The sequence below is a fragment of the Phascolarctos cinereus genome, unplaced genomic scaffold (genome assembly GCF_003287225.1).
Source record: "Phascolarctos cinereus isolate Bilbo 61053 unplaced genomic scaffold, phaCin_HiC Scaffold_726;HRSCAF=1367, whole genome shotgun sequence".
Taxonomy (NCBI): Eukaryota; Metazoa; Chordata; class Mammalia; order Diprotodontia; family Phascolarctidae; genus Phascolarctos; species Phascolarctos cinereus.
In genome coordinates this window covers 311532629-311558195 of record NW_027556098.1, presented here as the reverse complement: position 1 = coordinate 311558195, position 25567 = coordinate 311532629, and the positions used below count along the sequence as shown (strand labels likewise).

At 46.4% G+C, this 25567-nt stretch overlaps 1 protein-coding gene across 1 annotated transcript in view; it reads left to right on the top strand.

The window, feature by feature from the left end:
- DSCAML1 (DS cell adhesion molecule like 1) overlaps positions 1-18231 on the top strand; it is a 519489-nt gene extending 501258 nt beyond the window's left edge. The window contains 13 exon segments of the mRNA XM_020989670.2: positions 1315-1432; positions 1790-1953; positions 2621-2719; positions 5569-5757; positions 6556-6843; positions 10395-10550; positions 11111-11141; positions 11371-11489; positions 11880-12032; positions 12545-12739; positions 14859-15170; positions 17094-17365; positions 17367-18231. Of these exon segments, the coding sequence (XP_020845329.2) occupies positions 1315-1432; positions 1790-1953; positions 2621-2719; positions 5569-5757; positions 6556-6843; positions 10395-10550; positions 11111-11141; positions 11371-11489; positions 11880-12032; positions 12545-12739; positions 14859-15170; positions 17094-17365; positions 17367-17573 (2303 nt within the window). The 3' untranslated portion in view covers positions 17574-18231.
- The last annotated feature ends 7336 nt before the right edge of the window (positions 18232-25567 follow it).

Genomic DNA, 25567 nt, shown 5'->3' with positions numbered 1-25567 from the left:
TGTACTATACATAGATAGTTTCCTTCCCCTCCCAGCTTCCCTTTCAATATTGCTGAAGCCAAGAGAGAAGAGAGTATAGAAAAGGATTTTACAGTGGCTAACAGCAACAAAAGCTATGGGGAGGTCTAGGGAGAGGAGGACTGAGAAAAAGCCATCAGACCTTGATTCATTCTGAAACCAGATTGTGAAAGGTTGAGAAGAGAGTGAAAAGTGAAAAAGTGGAGGTGGCAGTAGAATCATGAAGACAGCCTATATATACTAAGGCATGGAAGGATCTTGAATCTGTACTGCAAGAGGGAATACCCACAGCTGTCAAAGAAAGCAATGATAACTGAAGTATTAGAGTTTATTCAGTTAGTGCTTTATACTTTTTAAGGAATCTTTATTTGTCATTTGATTCTTACTAGCAACTGTATGAGATAGGGATGTTAAATTGTATCCCCACTTGACAGATGAAAAAACTAAGTCTAAGGGATTACATTATATCATACATCTAGGTCAAAGCATAGCTGGGTCTAGGACCCAAGCACTATGACACATCCAGTTCTCTGCATTGCAGAGACTGCTCTGGTTTATTGGCCAAGGAACTGAAATAACTGTCTCAAGAAGCATCATTCCATATTCCACATATCTGCACACACACACACACAAACACACCAATAATATCCTTCCTTCAGGTCACAGGGCAAGTGGTAGTGGTCAGGCAAAGAGAGCCCTAAAAAGTACTAATCCTCTTTTTGTGGTGGCAAAGAATTGAAACCGAGGTGATGTCCATCAGTTGGGGAATGGCAGAACAAGTTATGGGACACGAATGCAATGAGATATTATTGTGCTATAAGAAATGATGAAGGGGATGGTTTTAGAAAAACCTAGGAGGACTTTATGAACTGTTGCAAAGTGAAGTGAGAATAAGGAGAATCATTTATACAGTAACAGCAAGGTTGTAAAGATAATCAACTTTGAAAGACTTTAGTAACCGAGCAACACAGTAACTAACTACATTTCCAAAGGACACATGATGAAACATGCTGTCCCCCTCCAGATAGAAAGCTGGTGAATTCAGAGTACCAATTGAAACGTACTTTCTTCTGTTTCTTTCTTCATCTTTCTTTCTTTCTTTTTGGACATGGCTAATGAGGAAATTTGTTTTTCATAATATATATTTGTAGTGGGTTTTGTTTTCCTTGCCTTTTCAATGAATGGAAGAGACAGAGAGGGAACGAGAGAATTCAGAACTGAAAATAAAATGAAATTGAATTTAAAACGATAAAGTAATAATGGGTAAATTAGAACCTACCTTTCTTTATCCCATAGCCCCTGCCAAGATCATCTCATTTGGAGGTACTGTGACCACACCCTGGATGAAAGATGTCCGGCTGCCCTGTACCTCAGTGGGGGAACCTGTCCCAGCCATCAAATGGACAAAGGACAGGCAAGTGACCATTGAATCCTTAAACATGGGTTTGACTTAATCCTTACCATATCCCTTCCCAAGAAACCATAAATAAGACCCTAGGTTCATACAATGCCACATCTTCTCTCTCAGAGTGCACCCAGGTGTCTCTCTGTCTGGAGTCCCTTCTCTATTGAGCATTCAGGGAAATAGAGACTGTATGGTTGCTAAGTGAGAACCAAGAATCCCGGACTCCTGACCAGGGCTCCATCTGTCACTCCTTTTACTCCCCCTCAAACCCTCCCTGAAGCCTTGGGGAAAGAAGTTACTAAGGGATAAAGAGTTTGTCTGGAATTCTGAATCCAGCTCCCTGTTAATCTTGTCCCCCACCAACAGTGAGGACTCTGCTATTGCTGTGACTGTAGATGGGCATCGGCTCATCCAAACCAATGGGACCCTGGTGCTACGCTCAGTAAAGGCCGAGGACTCTGGCTACTACACCTGTACTGCCACCAACACCTGGGGCTTTGATACCATCATCATCAACCTGCTGGTACAAGGTGAGAGCACCGAGGCATGACCTGGCCACGGAGGATTGGAGTTGAAGACCGTGGGGAAAAGAAAAGAGTAGTTCCAGGAGGGAAAAGAAGCAGGGTCCCAGGGTGGAACAGAGACAGATTTTGGAAACAAGAGCTGGATTGTAAAGTGGGGGATCTTGATTTGGATTCTGACTCTGCTAAGTTGCCTTAGGCAGTACCCTAGGGTGTCAGTAAAAAGGCTAAATGACCTCCAAGGTCCCCTCCAGCTCTAAATATATGATTCTATGATTAGAATGGAGAAAGAATGAAAGGAGATGGGGAAGAATGGAAGTATGAAGGGAAGCCTGGCATGCAAAGAGATAGGCGATGCTAAAATGTTCCCACCCTCTCCATCTTGGATCCAGCCTTTAACTGTGAGGGCTCAAAATTGTTCAGAATTTGGGAAGTATTGGGGGAGAAGGTTGGAGTAAACCCATGGAGAAGCAGTCTTGGGATGCTGACCTAGGCCAAGGTAACCCAATTCAGCTTATGCAGCGAGATAAGTCTCGTGAGTTATTTCTTACCACTCAAAGAGAAATTCTAACATCTTGGAGATGCCAAGCCAACTAGGGGATTGGATTTAACTCTTTGAGGTGAGCCGTGGGTGGTAGGGGCAAGTCTGAGAAGGCTCTGGAATCTTCCCTTACAGTACCTCCAGATCAGCCCCGACTGACTGTTTCCAAGACCTCTGCTTCCTCTATCACTCTGGCCTGGATCCCAGGGGACAACGGGGGCAGCACCATTCGAGGTAAGGAGGGAGTCCAGTGGATGGGGGGAGGAGGAATGGACTGGATCCAGAAGGAGGGAGTTTGGACACAGGGACAAGATAGACTCTGTACACCCATCACCACCCTCAAGAAGAGGGTCAGGTTCTAGGCTCAGTGGGACATTTAGCATTACAACCAGACTAGCAAGGCTACATCAAAAGTTTTGGTTCTGGGTCCCTAAGGAGCAAAGAACGTGACCCCTTTCTTATTATTAGCTGCAAAATAAACCAGCTTCTTGGAATGAGGGGGGAAGAGGACCCCTGCTACGCAAGGGCCAGTTGGGAGATGTCTACACTCATGGATCAGGGCCTTTTCTGAAAGTGCTTGACCCAGCCCCAAAAGGATGGTACTATCATGAAGTCCCTTCAGTGCTGGGCACTCAGGTCATAGGGAACATCCCTCTTTCTGCCAAGGGCACCCGGGCTTGAAACCTTGGAGTCGTCCTCAATTCTTCATTCTCCCTCCCCTGAAATATCCAGTTGCCAAATCTCGTCAATTCTACTTCCCCAACATCTCTGCCATCCATCCCCACGTGACTACCATGCTAGTGCAGATTTTCATCACCTCTTCCCTGGATTATTTCAAGAGACTCCTCATCAGTCTCCCTGCCTCAGGTCTCTCCCCTGCAGCCCATCCCACACACAACTGCCAAAGTACAGTCCTAAAACATCTCTGATCGTGTCTCAGTAAACTTCAGTGGTTTCCTCGTACAAATCAAATACCGACTCTTTCAATGCAATTGATAAATGTTTGTTGAATCGAATGCAGCTTTGGAGCCCTGTTGTGGAGAAAAAGGAGAGGGTCTGTGGGTTCCTGGCTACCTTCACATGCTGACTCCAACCCACCTTCCAGCCTTTACATATATATATATAAAAACATCATTCCCCTTTGCAGACTATTTTTAATGGAGCCGATCTATCCCTGCTATTCCTCACACCAGACGCTCCACATTCTGTTTCCACACCTTTGTCCTTCATGCCTACAATGTCCTCTTCTCACAGCAAGAAGGACATGCTACCTGGCTCCAAGTATTTGAAGGGCCTTCATGTGGCAAAAGGCTTAAATTCTATCCATTTGACCCCAGATGGCAAAACTAAAAGAGCTTAGTAGAACTAGAAAAGAAACAAATTTAAGCTTGTTGTAAGGGAAAACTTCCTAATAACTAGAACTTCCCCAAAGGGGAATGGGTAACCTCCAAAAGCAGTGGGTTCCCCTTCATTGGAGGACATCAAGCAAAGTCTTCTAGGCCATTTATCGGGCATGTTAAGGAGAGACTTTCATTCAGATGTCAGTTGAAGTAGATGCCCTCTAAGATCCCTAACTATGAAGGCCTGTATTTCTGTAATTGTTCAGCTGCCAGGAGACTCTCCCAGAGGCTCTTCATACCAACTTAGCAACCCTTCCTTTTTCTCCCACCCAGGGCTCCTGAGTCCCAGATAGAATTCTACATTCAATTCAATCCAATTCAATTCAATAAACATTTATTAACCATCTACTGCTTGCAGAGCACTGTGCTGGGCAAGATAACAAAGTTGAGATAAGACACAGTCAGGGATGTAGTGGTAAATGTTTTTATAACTGACTCTCAAAAAAAAAAACTCTGATGAAAGGACATACTTTTAAGTTTACTCTGCATTATTAACATTCTCTCCATTGATTTCTAAAGTCTAGACAATCAATAGAACAATAAATTAAAACCTAATTTGTAGCCTTTACAGATTTCCAAAGCATAAATGCTTAAATTGAAAATTTAACAGTCAGCTCTCTGGTTTGAACTGGCTCCAGCACATCCATCTTCTCCCTCATGGAGCTTACAATCTAGTAGAAGATTAAGGTGCATATTTAACTATTATGCAAAATTATATGGCCTTGGAAGAAGGGGTGACCTGAATTTGAATCCCACTTAGCTCCTAGACTTACTAGCTGTGTGACCCTGAGGAAGTCACCAGATTTCTCTGAGCCTCTGCAAAATGGGGATAATTGTATCCACATTGCCTATCTTACGAGGTTGTTGTGAGCGTTAGATAACATGTATAAAGCCCTTCATACATCTTAAATGTCAACACTTGAGTATAAAGGGGAGAGGTAATTTCTGAACTGAGAGATAAGGAATGGGGGGAAGGCTTCATGGAAGAGGTAGCATTTGAGCTGGATCCAGATAGGATTTCAGTGGTGGAGAGGTGGGAGGAGGGCGTTCCAGGCAAAGGGAGCAACCCAACCAAAGGTCATAGAGACAGGAAAATGTGCAAAACGTATGCAGAGAATGGAGAGAAATAAGAAGCCCTTCTTGGCAAGCACGTGGAAGAACGTAGTAGAATGACATAAGTTACTCCCAAGTGTGGCTTAATTTAATCTATGATATAGGTGATAGAAGTTTTATCTAGGGGCAGTTAGGTGGTGCAGTGGATAGAGCACTGGCCCTGAAGTCAGGAGGACCTGAGTTCAAATCTGGCCTCAGACACATAACACTTACTAGCTGTGTGACTCTGGCCAAGTCACTTAACCCCAACTGCCTCACCAAAAAAAAATAAAATATAGTTTTAAAAAGGGGTAGCTAGGTGGCACAGTGGATAGAGTACTGGCCCTGAAGTCAGGAGTACCTGAGCTCAAATCCAGCCTCAGACCAAACACTTGACACTTACTAGCTGTATGACCCTGGGCAAGTCACTTAACCCCAATTGCCTTAAAAAAAAAAAGTTTTATCTAATTTGTTTATTGCCCCTCCCTATTCCTCTCCCCGTCAGGATCCCAGTTCCTGCTGTCAGGTTGGGGTGTGGACCTCCCCAGACCCCACTACTGACCAGCATTAATCACCTTCCCCCTCCCCCAGGTTTTGTGCTGCAGTACTCTGTGGACAACAGTGAGGAGTGGAAGGATGTGTTCATCAGCTCCAGTGAGCGCTCCTTCAAACTGGACAGTCTCAAGTGCGGCACCTGGTATAAGGTGAAGCTGGCCGCCAAGAACAGCGTGGGCGCCGGGCGCATCAGCGAGATCATCGAGGCCAAGACCCACGGGAGGGGTGAGGACCAGGGCTGGGAAGTGGGATGGGTGGAGTCATAAGCTGGTGGGACTCATCCAGGCACAGAGGGTTCAGGATAGGGAAGTAGCCCAAGGTTGGCACAAGAGGGGTCAAGGTTGTGGCTAAAGGATGAGCCCAGAACTGGGGACACCAGTGGATGAGGTTAGATCCAGGTGAGGATAGATCCAGAGAAGAGAGGGGAGACTAGAGAGAGAGGAAAGCTGACAGAATTCTAGGGAAGATGAAATAACAGGAACAGGTGAAAATAGAGAGGGCCCCTGGGCAGGGGCTGGATATGGGGGCCGAGGCTACAGCGATGGATGAGGAAGGCAATTTTGGAGGTCAGCCTCTTTTCCCTAGTGTTAGCTTCTATTTGGGCAGAGTTGGGTAGAAACCAATCCCTCTTCTCTACTTTGGGGTTGGGGAAAAGATTTCTACTTCCCCTCCCCCTCTTCCCCCTTTCTCCCTTTTCCTCCTTCCCCTTCTCTCTCTTTCCTTTTCCCTTCCCCTTCCCTTCCCTTCTCTCCATCTCTTCCCACTTTTCTGTGGTTCTCCCTGCCTCTGCTCCCTATGGAAATCCTACCCCAATCTGCCTGTCACCCCTTAACCACCTGGGGCCACCATCAGAGGAGGAGGAGGCGGAGGAGGGACCTGAAGGTCCCAACCATCCCCCCAGGGGAACACCCACCTTGGGGGCAGACCAGGGGGCTGGTCCAGACCACATTAACCCTACCCTTCCCTTCCCCCTCTTCCCCGTCCCCTTACTCCTCGGTCTCCTCCCCACCCCGCCCCACCCAGAACCATCCTTCAGCAAAGACCAGCACCTCTTCACCCACATCAACTCCACGCACGCCCGACTCAACCTGCAGGGCTGGAGCAGTGGGGGCTGCCCCATCACGTCCATCCTGCTGGAGTACAGGCCCAAGGGCACGTGGGCCTGGCAGGGCCTGCGGGCCAACAGCTCAGGGGAAGTGTTCCTGGCAGAACTTCGAGAAGCCACTTGGTACGAGCTACGTATGAGGGCCTGCAATAGCGCGGGCTGCGGCAATGAGACCACTCAGTTTGCAACGCTGGACTATGATGGAAGTGAGTTCAGCCCCCCGGCTGGAGGGGTGACCCTTTGGGGATGGGGCAGCACCAGGCAGGCCACACAGAGAACGGAACGCCCTCTAAGGGGGGACACCTGGCCTGGGATGAAGAGGAGCACCCCCAGGGAGAGGGGAAAATCCTACTTTCCACTTCCAAACCTCACAGCCCCCCTTCCCTACAGGCCTCCTCTCTTCTCTAGCTATCATCATCACTCCCCAGAGCCCCAATGTGCACCCTGATTCTCTAAGCTGAATATCAGTCAGCAATCTCTCTTTCCCTTAATTCAACTGAGACATAGTCAAGGTTTAACAAAAATTTTACTGAGGAAGAATTCATGTTTGAAAGAGTAAAATAAAATATAACCGTGTGAAAACATTGGCTTAGCAGAATAAGTGAAATAAGAATCCCATCACACCCTTCACTTCTCATATCATACTTGCAATCTTGTACTGAGTTTAGGTCATACTTTTTCAAGGAGACATTGACAGGCTGCAATACATCCAGGGGAGCACAGTAACTATAGTCAGAGACCTTGAAAACATATAATATGAGGAATTGTTGAAGGAAATAAAAGTTTGCTAGTTATTCTCTATATATTTCATGTACTTGTTATCTCTCCTTGCAAGAAGGGATTGTTTCATTCACTGCATTTGCATCCCCAGTGCCTGGGACATAAGCGCTTAATAAATACTTGCGGATTGAAAAAATTAAAAAGAAATACAAGCTTATTCGGTTACAAAGCTATCCAAATCAGCACACATTTACTACAAGTTTACTAGGTTCATAGCCAATGAGAGAAAAAGTTTCATGATGAGCAGGCCCTCCCCTCATCGCGCTTACAGTCTAATGACAAAGGCATAGCAAATGCTCCTTCAGCCTAATCCTTTCTTTGTCTCCTGGCAAAGCAGCTTTGTGGAAAGTAGTGTTTGTAGTGGAAAGAGCTCTGTATTTGGAATTATAAAACCTGAGTTTGTCCCTGCCACTTTGGGCAAGTCACTTCTCTGCTCCAAGACAAGGTTCTCTCATTTATAAAATGACGGTGTCAGATTCGATAATCTCTGCCAACCTAGATCTTAGAAACTTTAGATGAAGCTTAACTCCTGGTTCACATCTAACATCTGAGCCTGACCTCAGTCTAGTCCTCCTAAATGATCCTTTGAGAATCAGTTACTAAACATTCATTAATCACTTACCACCTGACAAGCACTGTGCTAAGCACTGGGGATACAAAAAGAGGCAAAGGACATCCCTTGCCCTCAAGGAGCTTGCAATCTAATGGGAGAGAAAGTCCTCCAGTTAGTCCTTGCCACGGTTCTTTATCCAGAAGACTTTCAATTTCTGGCATCACAATCATGGTTGTTAGGCAGACCACCCACCAAGTTCTTGCTCCTGGCCTACATTAGGTTTCAACCCATTTGCAAAGCATTGAAGATGAATGACCACCAAGGCCAGTGGACATTTCCTATCTGTTCTGGCCCAGCTGCCAGCTCTGATTTATAGCTTTTTACAACCTGGTCTTTCTTAAGCTTCCTTTTCCACCCAGGAAAGTGACTATGTCTTGGGATTTTTATAGCATCAGAATAGCTTTAATATATAGTAGTAAGAACGGATAATTTCTATTTGTAGATAATTTCTATTCAAAGTAAGGGAAGGATCATGTTATCACAAGGAGGAATCCAGGCTATGCCTATGAGGAAGTCCTTGTCTCACAGAAGAAACAGAACATTCACTCATGGTGTAGTAGATACGATGCTGATTGGCTTTGAAGTCTGTGAGCCTGGGTTCAAGTACTCATTGTACCACTTGAATGCATGAATAGGCATTAATTAAACATTTATTATGTTCTAAACACTGTGCTAAGAACCAAAGATACAAATACAAAAGTAAGATAGTCCCTGTCCTCAAGAAGCTTACAATCTAATAGGAAAGACAAGACATATAGGACAGCAGGGCAGTAGAGGACCAGAATACAGGCTGCATGGTTTGGAGACAGCCAAGAAGTGGCATGATGACCAAGTTCTGGGCAAAATCAGGTAAAATCCCACCTATCAGAGGCTAGGGTCCCAGGGACAAGAGTCTGAGTGCTTGTGGGGGACGGAAGAATGACAGAGGGCAGGCAGCATGGTTTGGAGATGGACAGCCACCTGTGTGACCACCGACAAGTCTCTTTATTTTTCTGGGCCTCAGTTACCTCATCTGTAAAATGAAGACATTAGATAAGATCATAGGATCATAGAACTAGAATTGCAAGACTCCTCCCAGGCCACCTAGTCCAGCCCCTTGCTTTCTAGATGAGGAAAGCCAGTGTTCCTTCCACTGTTCAAAGCCTGCCTCAGGTACTTCCTGGCTGGTTGACCTTGAGTAAGTCATTGAATGCCTCTGTGTCTCAGAGGAGGTTGAACTCATTGGCCTCAAAGATCCCTTACAGCTCTATATCTATGACCTGTGACCCTCATAGGGAAATAGCTGAAGGTCAATGTGCAAAAAAAAAAAAGGTCATATTAACCTACCAAGTATTGCCAAATGCTTTTATTAGGGAGTCCCATAATAAAGGAGCAAACAAAATGGGGCTGAGTTAAGCCAGGAAGTTTTCCTGAAGAAGGTGAGTTTGGAGGCAGGTTTTGGTTAAGGGTAGGGCCATCACTTGGCAATTAGATATAGCAAATGGCTTAGCGTAGCAGGACCCCTTCTCTGGACCAACCTCATTAGGTCCCATTGGCTGGCAAGAGAGCCAGCCCACTCACAGCTGACGTGAGCGATAGGAAGAGCAAGGTCTTAAATGCCTCTAGATCAAGTCTCACCTTTACTCTGTGTCACCTTGGGTAAGCTTCTTCATCTATCAGAGTTTCAGCCTTCTCATCTGTAAGATAAGATTAATATCATCAATTTATTAATTTTTGATGCTATTTCCTCGCTGAACATTTATGAGGAAAGAGCTTTGAGAACTTCAAAGTAGGAAATAAATGTGAGCTCTAGCGACCCATCTCCAGAACCGTGGGGCCCAAAGAAAAGGGGTATCCATCCTAAGATTCTGATGGAGAAGCACAGGAAAAAAGGTAGTCATAGGAAGATGGGGATAGGAAGAGGGGAGAAGACAAGCAGGAGTGGAATGAGAGATTACGAGAAACTGCTGTATGCAGGGCCCTGTGCTAAGCACTTTACAAATATTATCTCATTTAATCCTCACAACTCTAGGAAGTAATAATAATCATACTAGCTAACATTTATACAGCACTATGCTAAGAGCTTTACGATTATTATCTCGTTTGACCCTCACAACAGTCCTGGGACATAGGTGCTATTATTATCCCCATTTTACAAATGAGGAAAGTGAGGCAAACAGGTGAGTGGCTTGCCTAGGGTCATAGAGCTAACCTGTGTCTGAGGCCAGATTTGAACTCACATCTTCCTGACTCGCAGCCCGGTGCTCTATAATCCTTACTTGCCATCTATAGAGGGGCACCGAGTTATTACGTGACAGAGAACCTGCTCCACCTCAGCCTAGCTGAGCCCCGTTGTCTGAGCCCTCCTTGGTCCTCCTGTCTTAGGCACCATCCCACCCATCAAGTCAGCCCAGGGAGAGGGGGATGACGTGAAGAAGCTCTTCTCCATCGCCTGCCCTGTCATCCTGGCCACCCTAGGGGTGGCCCTGCTCATCATCATTCGCAAGAAAAGGAAGGAGAAAAGGCTGAAGCGACTCCGAGGTAGAAGGGGCTTGGACCTTTGAGGTTTTCTCCCCCTAGGGCTGCGAGGCCTGTGGCATACATGGAGGTGGGGCTGGGGCAGAGGGCATCCAATTCACCTCCCCAAGGGAAGGAAAAATTAATCAGGGTTCTTTATCCAACTCTTAGTCATCTGAGCCTTGACATGGTTTGTGGATTTGTCTAAGCCCTCCTCATCTTCAAGCCTTCATGTCTCCAATGAGAAGAGGAAGGGAAAGTCAAACATAAAACCCATGCTGGTCTTTGGGAGTATCTGGGACAGAGGCATAGGAGGGGAAGGAGAAGTTCTGGAACAGGGTTTGGGATTCTCTTTGGTTGTCCATGAATGGCTCTCCCTCTGGCTATGTGCCTTCTGCCATCTCACACACACACACACACACACACACACCCCACATAGGAAGATGAAGGCCATCAATCCACCCAGCCCTGAGCCCCCTACAGGGACCTCACTCCTTGACTCTGAAGCCCTCTACCAGTTTTACTCCTCAGCATCCCTCCTCCCTCCTCACTCAGCACCTCTCTCTATCATTTGTGTTTTACAGATGCAAAGAGTTTAGCAGAAATGTTGATAAGGTGAGTGAACAAATTCCCTACACTCCTATAAAGCTGGGATGGAGAGCTCTGCTGAGCATGGGGACCCCGGCCCCTTCTTTTCCTTCACAGGACTAGGGCACAAGGCCCTAGCTGCCCCCTACCTGACACACAGCCCAGTCCATGCACCATCACCTTCTCTAACAGACCAACATTCCCTCCATGCCTACTGAGATGGCTCTTATCTGGGCATCCTTCCTTTCCTCCATAGCAAAAGCAATCGAAGCTTGGACACGCCCGTGAAGGGGCCGCCCCAAGGCCCTCGGCTCCACATTGACATCCCCCGGGTCCAGCTGCTGATTGAGGACAAGGAGGGTATCAAACAGCTGGGTGAGCAAGGCCTCTGGGGGGCCCAGCTGTGACTCCCTGCTCATCTCCACCTTCTAACCTAAGATATTCTCTGACCTCGTTTGGGTATTGTCACCAGAGGTGAATGACTTCTGTGGTATCATGGCTACTAATGGCCCAGTAGAAATGGACCAAGGTTCCAGGCCCAGGTTCACCAACAGCAGTGTGACCTAGGGTCACACCTCTCTGGGCCTCAGTATCCTGAAGGATTAATAATCCCTCCCTACCTGTTCCACAGGGTTGGGGTAAAGACACAAAGTTGCCCTTTTCTGTACCTCCAGCACCTCGCACAGTGCCCGGAACATAGTAAATACCTACTAAATGCTTGGCGACTTGACAAATCAAGGATTGTGATTCTTATTCTCATTCCAGGGGACGACAAAGCCACCATCCCAGTGACAGACACAGAGTTCAGCCAGGCTGTCAATCCCCAGAGCTTCTGCACAGGGGTCTCCCTGCATCACCCTGCCCTCATCCAGAACACAGGGCCCCTCATCGACATGTCTGATATCCGGCCTGGCACCAGTACGTGGGAAACCCTGCCCTCCTGTCCCTTTCACTTCCCTCCCATGTCCCTTGGGACTCTGGCTCGGTCATCAGTATATCCCCTGACCTCTCTCCCTTCCTTGCTCTCCCATCCTCAGAGCCGTTGTGGTCTAAGACAGACCAGAGGTTTGGGGCTTCCTCCCAAACAACAGTTCAGGACTTAAGGAGAGCCTTAGGGACCACAAAATGAAGGGAAGGGCACAAGAAGAGCAAGAAGAGGGAGGAGGGAGAAGTAGAGTCACTAAGGTTTTAAGGCAGGGAGAAGAATTTCCAACTATTGCCTACCCACCCCAACCCCAAGGTTCTTGATGTGCCCACTCCACAAGTGGGACGACCTTCACAACAGGGTGGGTGGAGCAAGAACCTAGGAAAAGATCATCCAGAATGAATTTTCCAAGGTTACTTCTTCCCCTCTAACCCTAAACAAAATGCCCTCAGTATAGGCCATGAAAAGAAAAAACCTCTATGCTTCCCATTGCTTCTTTGTGCAGACCCTGTGTCCAGGAAGAATGTCAAGTCTGCCCATAGCACCCGAAATCGTTACTCCAGCCAATGGACACTGACCAAGTGCCAGGCCTCCACTCCTGCCCGCACCCTCACCTCTGACTGGCGCACTGTAGGATCCCAGCATGGCATCACTGTCACTGAGAGTGACAGCTATAGTGCCAGCCTCTCCCAGGACACAGGTGGGTCCTGATTCCTCAGCCCCATTACTGCAACATACCCATGACTGCATCCTCACCCCAGAGTCTCTTCCCTTCCAGTTCTGCATCTATGAACTCCAGGGGAAAAGAACAAAAACCATACAAGCCGATTGTGTGTTCTATTCCCAGCAGGGGCACCAACTCCCTGTTCGTTTGTTTTTTCTTTTAGGCAAACAGGGTTAAGTGATTGCCCAGGGTCACACAGCTAGTAAGTGTCTGAGTCTGGATTTGAACTTGGGGTCCTCCTGACTTTCAGGGTCAGTGCTCTATCCACTGCACCACCTAGCTGCCCCTTCCCTGTATGACTTTGAGCACTTAACCTCTAAGGGCTTAAGATTCCCTGCTGGGCTCTATCAAGAATTCAATTCTCCTGACCTCTGGGAAATGCATGGGAAACTATTTAGGGAAAAGGACAATAAAGTAAAAATGATGGCGACAACAGTAGTAAAAATTATTTTATTCATTTATGTAAGAGGTAGCACAGCACAATGTGCTGGCCTTAGAATCAGAAGACCTGAGTTCAAATCCTCCTTCTGACTATTAGTGGCTGCGTGACTGTGGGCAAGGTCCTCTTTGGACAGCAGGCTGCTCTCTGAGACTATGGATGGGTTGTGTGTAATTTTCCTCAGTGGAAGGAGTTCCCACACTGATGAAATCATAGGTCCCTGACGTATGTTAAGTTTTAAGAGAGACAATCTTCTAGGGGGGTAAATTGCAGGACAGTTGCTAATCTGTATTAATAAGTGGAGTTTTCTTATCTGTAAAATGGGGACAATAACAGATGGGATCTCTACATCCCATGGCTGCTGGTAAGAAGGTACTGTGTAAACCTTAATGTGACAAAGAAATTCAAATTTTTATAATCAATAATACTAATAATCATATCATGCACCAGATTGTTTAACGAAGAGGAATTAAGTGACTTGCTCCACTCACAGAACTTAGGGGCTCAAACCTGGTTCTTTCAATTCTGAGTCTTGCTTTCCACTACATCCTGCTATCCCTGTAATCCAGGGGTAACTCCCTATTCTCAAGCGTTCAAAATGTGCCAGCCCCTAACACCCCAAGATCCCATTTCTGACACCCCCAGCACCTTCTCAAGAGCCGTCCTTGGTGGCTGTGAGCTGTCCACACTTTATGGCCTCACATCTGCAGGGGTCAGGCTGTGCTGAAGGATGCCTTCCTTGTTAATCAGATCAAGATCAAGGTTACACCAATAACAGCAACAATTTCACATTCCTGTAGCACTTTAGAATTCCAGTGTACTTCATACATTTTAGCTAATTCAGTTCCCACAAAAGCCCAGTGAACTGGAGGATATATAATAGATCGTGAGGTTTAGAATCTTCTAAAGGATGCTTCATCTATTCTGTCTTCATCCTTTTAAAGACCCTGAGACCCAGAGAGAGTTGGGACTTGACCAAGGTCGCATGGATAGTGAGTAACATGGCCAAGATTTGAACCTCATTCACTTGACTCTAAAATCAATATTCTTTCCACTACACTAATAGTTGCCCACTATTAGCCCCAGAGAGAGGCAGCGTGTTATGTTGGATAGTGGATAGTAGATAGGAAGATGACTTTGGAGGCAGGAAGACCTGGGTTCAAATCTGGTCTCTGACATCACTATGATAAGTTACTTAACTTTTCACTTCTAAGTGACTTTCCCACAATCAGCTAGAAAAAGGCAGACCTGGTCACAAGCCCAGATTTTCTGCCTCCATTGCTCTTTCCACTGTGCGATGTAATTAGATCTCTCTCTCTCTCTCTCTCTCTCTCTCTCTCTCTCTCTCTCTCTCTCTCTCTCTCTCTCTCTCTCTCTCTTCCTTTCTTTCTCTCTCCCTCTACTCCCCACTCTGTCTCACTTCCTCTCTCTCTTTCATTCTCTCTCTTCTCTCTGTGTTTCTCTCGATCTCTCTTTCTGTCTCTCTCCCCCTCCCCCTTTGTCTCTGTCATTGTCTCTCTTCCTCTCTCTCTGTCTCTCTCTCTGTCTCTCTCTGTCTTTCTCTCTCTGTCTCTGTCTCTGTCTCTCTCTCCCTCCTCTGTCTCTCTCTGTCTCTCTCTCTCTCTGGCTTGCCCTAATTTGCCTCTTCACCCCCAGACAAAGGGCGGAACAGCATGGTGTCCACAGAGAGCGCCTCCTCCACCTACGAGGAGCTGGCCCGAGCCTACGAGCATGCCAAGCTGGAAGAGCAGCTGCAGCACGCTAAGTTTGAGATCACTGAGTGCTTCATCTCCGACAGCTCCTCAGACCAGATGACCACAGGCACCAACGAGAATGCTGACAGCATGACCTCCATGAGCACCCCCTCTGAGCCAGGCATCTGCCGCTTCACTGCCTCGCCACCCAAGCCTCAAGACAGTGACCGGGGCAAGAATGTGGCTGTGCCCATCCCACACCGTGCCAACAAAAGTGAGTGGGAGACCTCCCCACTGAGTGTTGAGGGGGAGGGCAGTAGGAGTGTCCTGAGCAGAGGAGCCCTTAGCCAGACCCGGATACACCCAGTGAACATCAGCCTGGCCAGATAGAAGCATTTGTTGTCTTGGTCCAAAGGTGTGTAGCACGGGAAAAGGTTCTCCCCAAAAAGGAAGAAACCTGTTTCTTTGTCCCTTGGCCAGGGAGTGAAGTAGCACAGTCATCTGGCCTCCTGACAACTGAACTATCCTAGTATTGGGGTGCTTTTCACTGCCATAGGATTTTAGAGCTCTGAGGGACATTAAAGATCACAGGATCCTAGCTGTAGACCTGGAAGATTCCTTAGAGGACATAGAATCCAACCCTTTGTTTTCCAGGTTAAAAAATAAATAAAACACAGATTTCATTCAAGGTGACTTGCCCAAGGTTACACAGGTAATAAGTAAGAAGCAGATCTGGAATTTGAATCCTGGTCCTTTTATATCACTGTTGTCATTCAGTCCTGTCCAATTCTTCAACTCTTAATGACTCCATTTGGGGTTTTCTTGGCAAAGATACTGGAGTGGTTTGCCATTTCCTTCTCCAGCTCACTTTATAGATGAGGAAACTCAGGTAACTGGGTTAAGTGACTTGCCCAGGGTCACACGATTAGTAAGTGTCTGAGGCTGGAGTTGAACTCAGGTCTTCCTGACTCCAGGCCCAGTGCTCTATCCACTGCTATCTAGCTGCCAGGTCGTACAGTGGATAGAATGCCAGGCCTGGAGTCGGGGAGATCCATCTTCCTGAGTTCAAATCCAGCCTCAGTCACTTACTTGCTTTGTGACCCTGGGCAAGTCACTTAACCTTGTTTGCCTCAGTTTCCTCATCTGTAAAATGAGACGGAGAAGGAAATGGCAAACCACTCCAGTATCTTTGCCAAGAAAACCCCACAATAGGGTTACAGAGAGTTGGATGTTACTGACTGACAACAACCTCTTCATCACAATGTGTTTAGCCACTTCCCAATCAATGGACATCGACTTTGTTTCCAATTCCTTACTCCTACAAAATAGTGTTGCTGAGATACAAACAGGGAAACAAACATTTATTAAGCACCTACTATGTGCCAGTGCCAGTACTGTGCTAAGTGCTTTACAAGGTGTCACCAGGAGGAGGAGCTGCCAGGGACCACCAGGGGGAGGTGGAGTCAGCAAATTTACTTTCCCAATCATGTTCCACTAAGGCTTATGCTAGAATAAAAGTAGATTCCCTGAGGGCATAGTTCAGGCCCCAAAGTATGCTGGGGGCTGAGAGGAAATCCAATCCAGTATAAAAGTGCCACTGCTAGTAATCCTGAAAGTCTTTTAGTCCACATAGGGATCCTTGGGAAGTAGCTGTATATGCCAGGGTCCAGCGGGTTAGACTTTGGAACCTCAAATTTCAGGGCCCCTTTTTTGACAAAGCAGAAGGATCTTAACACTGGCTGTATCCTCTGTCCCCTGTAAAAGCTGGAGTATTGGGTTCACGCCCAGGTATCACATGGCAAACTGTAGAGTGCCCAGAGAAGGTTGACCTAGGTGGCGAGGGGCCAGGAAACTGTTTAACATAAAAAGACCGGGGATGTCTAGCCTGGAGAAGACTTTGGGGAGAAGAGAGAGACGAAAGGGCTGTTGTACGGAAGAAGCTTATGCTGTAGAGCCCCAGAAGATAGAACTAGGAGCCAAGGCTTGAAGTGATGGGAAGGCTGGCTTCCACTCAACATAAGAAAGATTACAGTATCTTTAAAAATAGTGAGCTCCCAGTCACAGGAGGAATTCATACAGGCCAGATGGCCAGTCTGTCAGGGATATAATAGGAGCGACGTTGTACTGGAGAAGAGCTTAGACCAGTAGGCCCCTAAGGTTCTTCCAGCCCTAAGATTTTGTGATTTTGTGATTCCAGGTGAATATTGCAACCTACCACTGTATGTCAAGTCGGACACCTTCTTCCGAAAGGCTGATGGGCACGAGCCCTGCCCTGTGGTCCCACCCCGTGAGGCCTCCATCCGAAACATGGCCCGGACCTACCACAGCCAGGCCCGACATCTGACCCTGGACCCTGCCAGCAAGCCCCTGGGCCTCCCCCACCCTGGGGCTCCAGCCTCCACAGCTACCTTACCTCAGAGGACTCTGGCCATGCCGGGCCCACCCACCGGCACCGCCCCCCCACCTCCAACAGCCCCCCACCGTCGAACCCCCCCCTGCAGCCACCACCACTGCAACTGCTCCCCCAGCCCCCAGCACTGAGCCGCCTCGAGCTGCAGGACCCCACACCAAAATGGGAGGCTCCAGGGACTCACTTCTTGAGATGAGCGCGTCGGGGGTAGGGAGGTCTCAGAAGCAGGGGGCAGGAGCCTACTCCAAGTCCTATACCCTGGTGTAGAGGCCACCAGGAGGCGGAGCTGCACCCCCAAGCCAGGACCACCCGCCACCCAGTCCCCCTCATTCACAAACTGTTTTCTCGCATTATTTATATTAAACTGTCAGAAAAAGAAAAGACCAAGAAGCAGCAGCAGCAGCAGCAGCAGCAAAAACCCACCCCAACTCACAGACTCTTGTACATAGAACTCTTTTGTATAAATGAAACTATTTTCTTCTTCTCATGAAGCCAGGGCACAAAGAATCTGACTACAGGTCAAACACACACACATACACACAACACACAAACATACACTATATGTATATATGTGTATATATGTATGTATATACACATATATAGGCAAGCTAGATACATATGTGTGCACATGTACACATCTGTGTGTATACGCACACGTATATTTCTCTCACTTTGTTTTGAGGAAAGAGGCACAAAGACTCAGCGATTTTCCCCCTCTCTCCCTTACTCCCTACTTACTCTTTCCCCCCAGCCTGATCTCAGTTGGTTTGGACAAAGACCAAAATCCCAAATCTCAAAGACATTGCATGCGATTTTACTGTTCCAAGAAAACCAGGAGTTGCTTCACTTTGCAGATGCTTATGTGTTAATACCTTTTTCTATGAAAAAAAAACCAGCGCCGTGTGCAATAAAGGTTATGTTTCTATGTGGTGTGCAGTGAGTCTGGCCAGGGCAGACAAGGAGAGGACAGGCAGGAATGACTTGCTATTGGAAACCGCTTTCAACTTTCCCAAGACCTCTCATCCAATGGGCATCCCCTGGACTGTCCGCCATGTGCACTGAGCACTGATCAACATTTTTAAGGTTCAGAAGGACCCAAGGGGTCATCTAGTCCAGTTTTGCATATTAGGAAATACAAAAACAGTTCAAAAGCTGAGATAACAGGGATAAGAGAATTCAGTTCAATTCAATAAGCATTTCTTAAACCCATATTATATTCAGGATGCTGTTCTAGGCACTGGAGATACAGTGACAAAAATGAAACGGTCCCTGCCCTCAGAGAGCTTATATTCTACTAGAAGGAAATCATGTATACACAGAGAAGAAAGAGGTAGGGAGAGAATACTTACTGAAGGGATCAGGGAATGGGCACAAAGGAAGTGGCCACTGAGGTGAGAGTGGGAAAAAGATGAGGATTCAGAGATAGGAAAGAGGGTCCTCATTTGTATTCCAAGTTCCAAGTAAAAGAGAGAACCTACTCAAATAAACACAGAGAGGCAGAAATGGAATGTCAGTCTTGAGGATAGGTAACAAATAGTGCAGTCTCATCGTTGGAACCTAGAGTCTCTGAAGGAGAGTGATACGAACTGAGGCTGGAAAGGTAGGTTGAGGCTAGATTTCAGAAGGCCTTAAATGCCAGGATGAATATATTTTATCCCAGTGGCAATAAAGAGCCACTAAAGCTTGTGTGATTGAATCTAAATACTACAAGACATCAGAAGAGGGAAAGAGCCAGGTGGACTGGATCAGTTGGAGAAGGTCTTAGGATGGAGCAGGTGCTTGAGCTGAACCTTGGAGGACAAGTAAGATCCTTAGGATTGTATATTTGGGGCAGATAGGTGGCACAGTGGATAAAGCACAGGACCTGGAGTCCAAAAGACCTGAGTTCAAATCTGGCCTCAGACACTTACTAGCCATGTGACCCTGGACAAGTCACTTAACCCCATTTGCCTCAGCTTCCTCATCTGTAAAATGAGCTGAAGGAAGAAATGGCAAACCACTGCAGTATCTTTGCCAAGAAAACCCCAAATGGGGTCAGGAAAAGTCAGACATGACTGAAAACAGTTAAGCAACAACAAAGGATTTCAGAGAACAAATCTGAGTCCCAGGAGGAGCAGTGACTTACCTAGGTCACACAGTGAGTAAATAACAGACATGGGACTCAAATTCAAGTCTTCTTATTTCTAAGTCCAATGATCTCTTCTGTACCATGCTACAGATGTTCCTTTAATGGCCTGCCTCCTCCCGCCAACCTTCCTGCCTTCCAGGGCCCTAGAGTTGTCTGCGCCTGCATGACGATGTTACTTCCAACTGTCCTGGGCCTGGAGCAGCTATCGTTCAGATGGTGCTTGTAATGTTTAGAGTCTGAGAGAAGAGAACAGACCACGGTGTGCCTTGGGCAATACAGACTTTAAAGAGGTTGGGCCACACTAGCAGAGAAGTGAGTGGTTAGGGGCTTTGGAAAGTCTTCTTTGGAAGGCCCAGAACATAAATTTAGGAGCAAAGGGACAACATGGTATTGGGATGAGCAGGGAGTCAGGCATTCTGGGTTCTAGTCCCAATCTTTCAATTAACTAACAGGAAAGTTATTTCCCCTCTGATCAGCAGCTTCTTTATCTACAAAATGACAGGGTTGAAATAGATGATCTCTAAGATCCCTTCCAATTTTAATAATCTATGAATCTGAGTTTTATTTATTGATGTATTATCATCAGGTATTGGGGGGAGGGAATTTGGGGAGGTGGGAGAGAGGGTTGGTTTTTCATTGATATGATGAGATGGATAATAGACTTTGGAGTTGGAACGACCTTGACAATCCAAACGACCCTCTCGTTTTATATGTGAGAAAGTTGAGGTCCAGGCAAGGGAGATGGCTTACCCTGGTCACCCAGGCAGTTGAGTAGCACAGCCTCTCTTGAAACCCAGTTTTCTGGACTGCAAAGGCAGAGTCCTTCCACTATTCTGAGAATGGGATGCCTGACAGGTGTGTACTAGGGTCTCCAGACGTTAGTGCAGCCCGAAGGTGTAGGGTCGGGGTCTAGTTTGGGATATAGTCAAGGGATTAGGGAAGAAAAGTTAAACTCCAGAGATCAGCAGCAAAACATGCCTCCTTCCTCTCAGCAAAGAGGTGGTACATTATGGATTCAGCATGAGGAATTTGAGATCAGCCACAGCCAATGTGTTGGCTTATTTTGCTAATCAAACTTCTTTACAAGAAAGGGTTCTATTTGAGGATGGTGAACAAGGTCACTGGGAAACAACATGCTTTTTTAATTAATTAATTTTGAGTTTTCAATGTTCACTTTTATAAGATTTTGAGTTCTAAATTTTTCCCCTTTCCCTCCCCTCCCCCTTTCCCAAGACAGCATGCAATCTGATATAGGCTAACATGTATAATCATATTAAACATATTTCCACATTAGTCATGTGGTGAAAGAAGAATCAGAACAAAAGAGGAAAACCATGAGAAAGAAAAGGCAAAAGAGAGAGAGAGAGAGAGAGAGAGAGAGAGAGAGAGAGAGAGAGAGAGAGAGAGAGAGAGAGAGAGAAAAATAGTATGCTTTGATCTGCATTCAAATTCCATAGTTCTTACTTTGGATGTTGATAGCATTTTCCATCTCAAGTCTTTTGGAATTGTCTTAGATCATTACATTGCTGAGAAGAGCTAAGTCTATCAAAGTCAGTCATCACCCAATGTTGCTGTTACTGTGTACAATGTTCTGGTTCTGATCACTTCACTCTGCATCAGTTCATGTAAGTCTTTCCAGGTTTTTCTGAAATCTGCCTGCTCACTATTTCTTATGGAACAATGGTATTCCATTACATTCAGGCATTCCCAAATTGATGGGCATCCCCTCAATTTCGAATTGTTTGCCACCACAAAAAGCGTCGCTATAAATATTTTTGTACATGTGGGTCCTTTTCCCTTTTTTAGGATTTCTTTGGGATACAGACCTAGCAGTGGTATTGCTGGGTCCAAGGGTATGCACAGTTTTATAGGCTTTTGGGCATAGTTCCAAATTGCTCTCCAGAATGGTTGAATCAGTTCACAACTCCACCAACAATGCATTAGTGGAACAACATGTTTTAAAAAGGCATCAATAAAACTTTTGTAAGACAGTCTGAGATAATTCAGACTGCTATCACTCCAGAGACAGAAAGGCAAGAGTGCCCCCTCATCAGCCTATTCATCAAGTACCCATGACTGCTACAGGGTGCTGTGGAGGGGGCAGAGTATGAATCATAAACTGTACCTGCCTTTGGCCTCCAATCTAGAGAACCAATATTACAGTGTCATAGGGAGCACACTGTAACATGGAGTCTGAGGACCTGAGTTTGAGTTCCTGATCTGTTATTTACTTCCTAACAGTCTCCATACCATGCATTCTCCACTCAAACAATTATCTCCACTTACTCCCCACCAGACCCTTGGACTCTTCCCCTGGGACAACCCTTCACTCTGATTGGCCAGATTCATCTTGGGAGATCCAGACCTCTACTGCACTCCTCACCATCTCCACCTGATGTATCCTGTTCTCCTACCAGCTCCCCTTTATAGGCTGTCCTCTCCCTTTAGAATGGAAGCTCTTAGAAAGGGTACCACCTTGCCTGTTTGTAGTAGTATCCCAAGACTTAGCATGGTGCCTGGCATACAGTAAGTATTTAATAAATGCTTTATCTATCTAGCTATTTGTGTGACCTAGGGAAAATCACTTCTTCAACTGTGCCTCAGTTTCTTCATCTATAAAATGAAGGAATTAGATTTGAGGGGACCCTTCCACCTCTAAATCTATGATCCTATGACCTTCTGCAGCTCTAAATTCTATGATTGCTACAAAATCACTTAACTCGGTGGTGGCAAACTCAAACGTGGGCCATGTTTGGCCATGGAAAACCACAAATTAATATTAATTATATTGTATTTTTGTTTATTTTGTTAAACATTTCCCAAGTGTTGTTGCCTGCATGTGGCCAACAGAATAATATTAGACACGTCTGATTAGCTGCCTAGGTGTGTCTGCACTTCCTTTGTCTAAAAGGGAGGAGGGGACAAAATGAATAACCGTGTGTCACCAGATGTTTCTTATCACCCAGGAAACACACTGGCTCGCCCCCAGAGATTGCAAAGGCCCTTGTTATCCTATGGGCCCACATGGGAACCACAGGTGGGGACTGAGGAAGGAAGTGCATCCAAACAGAAAGCAGCCCTGGTCTGGTCCTCCTTCAGGTCAATGCCTAGATTTAGAGGTGGAAGAATCATTAGAAGTCATCTAGACCACCCTTCCCCTTGTTTTAGAGATAAGGAAACTGAGGCCCCAAGAGGCGGCCTTCAATATAATTTAATTGAGGGCCCATGGTGCATATTTGGGAAGTCTTCGTAGAGGAGTTTGAGGTCAGCCTTGAAAGATTATAAAATCAGGGGCAGCTAGGTGACAGAGTGGATAGAGCACTGGCCCTGAAGTCAGGAGGACCTGACTTCAAATCTGACCAAACACTTGACATTTACTAGCTGTGTGATCCTGGGCAAGTCACTTAACCCCAACTGCTTAAAAAAAAAAGATTCTAAAATCGTGATTTAGAGATTTAAAAAAATCTTCGGGGTCATCTAGGGCAACTTATTTTTAGTAAGATCTGATGACTTTATAAAGATTTTAGTAAGTGGCTTGCCCAAAGTCACATAGATAGTAAGTAGCAGAGTCAGAATTTGAACCCCAGTCCTCTGATTCCAAATGCAATGCTCTTTCCATTATCACTTTTCCCCCAAACCCTACTCCCGCCCCATCAACTCTTCTAAGCAAGAGAAGGACTAGGGGAGAGATAGATGAGTGGTGAAGAAAGGGAAGTGCTGGGGCTATGTGGTACAATAAATAGAGCACCAAGGTGCCCTAGAGTCAGGAGGACCTGAGTTCAGATGTGACCTCAGACACTTACTAGCTGTGTGACCCTGAGTAAGTAAGTCACTTAACCAAAAAGAAAAGAAAGGGAAGTGTGTCCCCCCCACTTCACCCAGACAATGAGCAATTTATTGTTCTTGCTCATAGTAATAGCTTACATTGATTTAAGTGATACTCCGATCCAGGTGCTGTGCTCCTCACGGAGCTAGAGTGTCTTTGCTGTTTGTGTCCCTCACAGCATTTAGCAGCAGCAGGCACAGAGATAACTCAGGAAATACATGAATGAATGAATATTGAGGGAAACTATCGTAGATACTGACCTGTGAGGGATCTCAAAGGCCACCAGATGGTCAAAGAAGTGGACAAGGAAGCCAGCTGGCTGGGCCAAAACAGGGATCCTCTAGATGTTGGGCTGTTAGATGAGTCTCAGAAAGCACCAGCTTCTAGTGAGGGAAGGCACAAGAGCTCCCATATGACCAGAAAGAAGCCTTGGCCCCTTTGGAATCATAGGCAAAGAGCAGCTCCAGACAGATGAGCCTTCATCACTTGGTCTCTAAAATCAAAGGGTCCCTTCCAGCTCTAAATCTCAGCTTGCCATGACACAGATTTCATAGACTAGCCAAGGGTACATTTATGTACTGAGGGAGGCCAAAATCCCTGGACTGCTGCAGAATAAAATGATACTGCTCGGGTTATAGCTACTGTCAAAAAGAAATGTCTCGTTTTATGTTTTCAACTTCAATTTTCTTTGCATTAATAAAAGTGCGTGGCTCTAGAGGGACTTTGACCTCACTCAGACATGCAATTCAGTGGCAAAGCCCAGGTCTCCAAGGCTGTTAACCTGTGGAAGGCCTTCATTCCTCCAGACCTCTGCCTGCAAATACTCAAATAGCCGACAAGGGAGTGGAAGAAAACAGCCAATTCCAGGCTCTTTGACAGCTGAAGACCACTCGCTGGCTTTGTGACCTCCACAAGTCATCTACCCTGCCTGGGCCTACAATTTCTCATCTGTAAGATGAGGGGGTTAGAGCTAGAATGGATGTTGGAAATCCTCTTGACTGATGTGAAAGGCATTGAAGATTCCAAGCCTCCTTTATTGTGTGTGTATGTGTGTATGTCTGTCTTCCTCACACACACATACACACACCACCACCACCATCAGGAGGAAGGGGCTAGACCCTGCTAGACCCTATGAGCTGGTCAGTGACCTGCCATACACCACTACTTATCCAACCCAGCAGACGCTATTGTATTTCCCTTCCTCCAAGATCCAAATCAGGTGTTCCCTCCTTCTCTGACAGCTGGCCCCACCTGAAAGCGATGTTTCTTCCTAATTAATCTTTTCACCTTACCTGAACTTCCCCATCATACTTATGTCCCTTCTAACGTCATTTACACAATCACAGTTTCCAAGTTGGAAAGGATACACCATTGGCCATGTAAGAAGGACCTCAGAGGGGGGCAGCTAGGTGGCGCAGTGGATAGAGCACCGGCCCTGAAGCCAGGAGGACCTGAGTTCAACTCTGGCCTCAGACCAAACACTTGACGCTTACTAGCTGTGTGACCCTGGGCAAGTCACTTAACCAAGATTGCCTAAAAAAAAAAAATTAAATTAGAAGGACCTCAGAGGTTGCAGATCGCTATGGCTCACAAGATCATAGTTCTCAAGCTGGAAGGAAGCCCAGAGGCCTTCCAGTCCAACTGCTTCATTATACAGATGAGAAAACTGAGGCCAAAAGCCTCAGGGCCTTTTCCAAGATCACACAGGCAGTAAGCATCAGAGGTGAGATGTGGACTCCCGTCTCTTCCCATTGCACCACACTGCACCTTAAAGGAATCTGCACTACGACACACTTGACAAATGATCATCAAATCACATGATCTGAGAGTTGCAAGGGACCTTATTTGCCACTGGAAGACCTCCAGTGGGGGAACACACCATCTCCTGAGGCAGTTCGTTTCATTTTTAGCTTTCTGTTGTTGTTCACTCGTGTCCAACTCTCCATGACCCCATTTGGGGTTTTCTTGGCAGATACTGGAGTGGTTTTGCCATTTCCTTCTTTAGCTCATTTTACAGATGAGGAAACTGAGGCAAACAGGGTGCCGTGACTTGACCAGGGTCACACAGTTGGTGAGTATCTGAGGCTAGATCTGAAGTCAGGAAGATGAGCCTTCCTGACTCCAGACCAGATGCTTTATGCACTGTGCCCCCTAGCTGCCCCTCATTTTTAGCTAGTCAAACCTAAATCTGTCTCTACAGTGCCCACCCCTTTATTCCTGGTTCTACCCTCTGGGGCCAAGCAATACAGATCTAATTCCTCTTCCTTTGAAGACAGCTGCATGCTCCAACTGAGTCTTCCTTTCTCC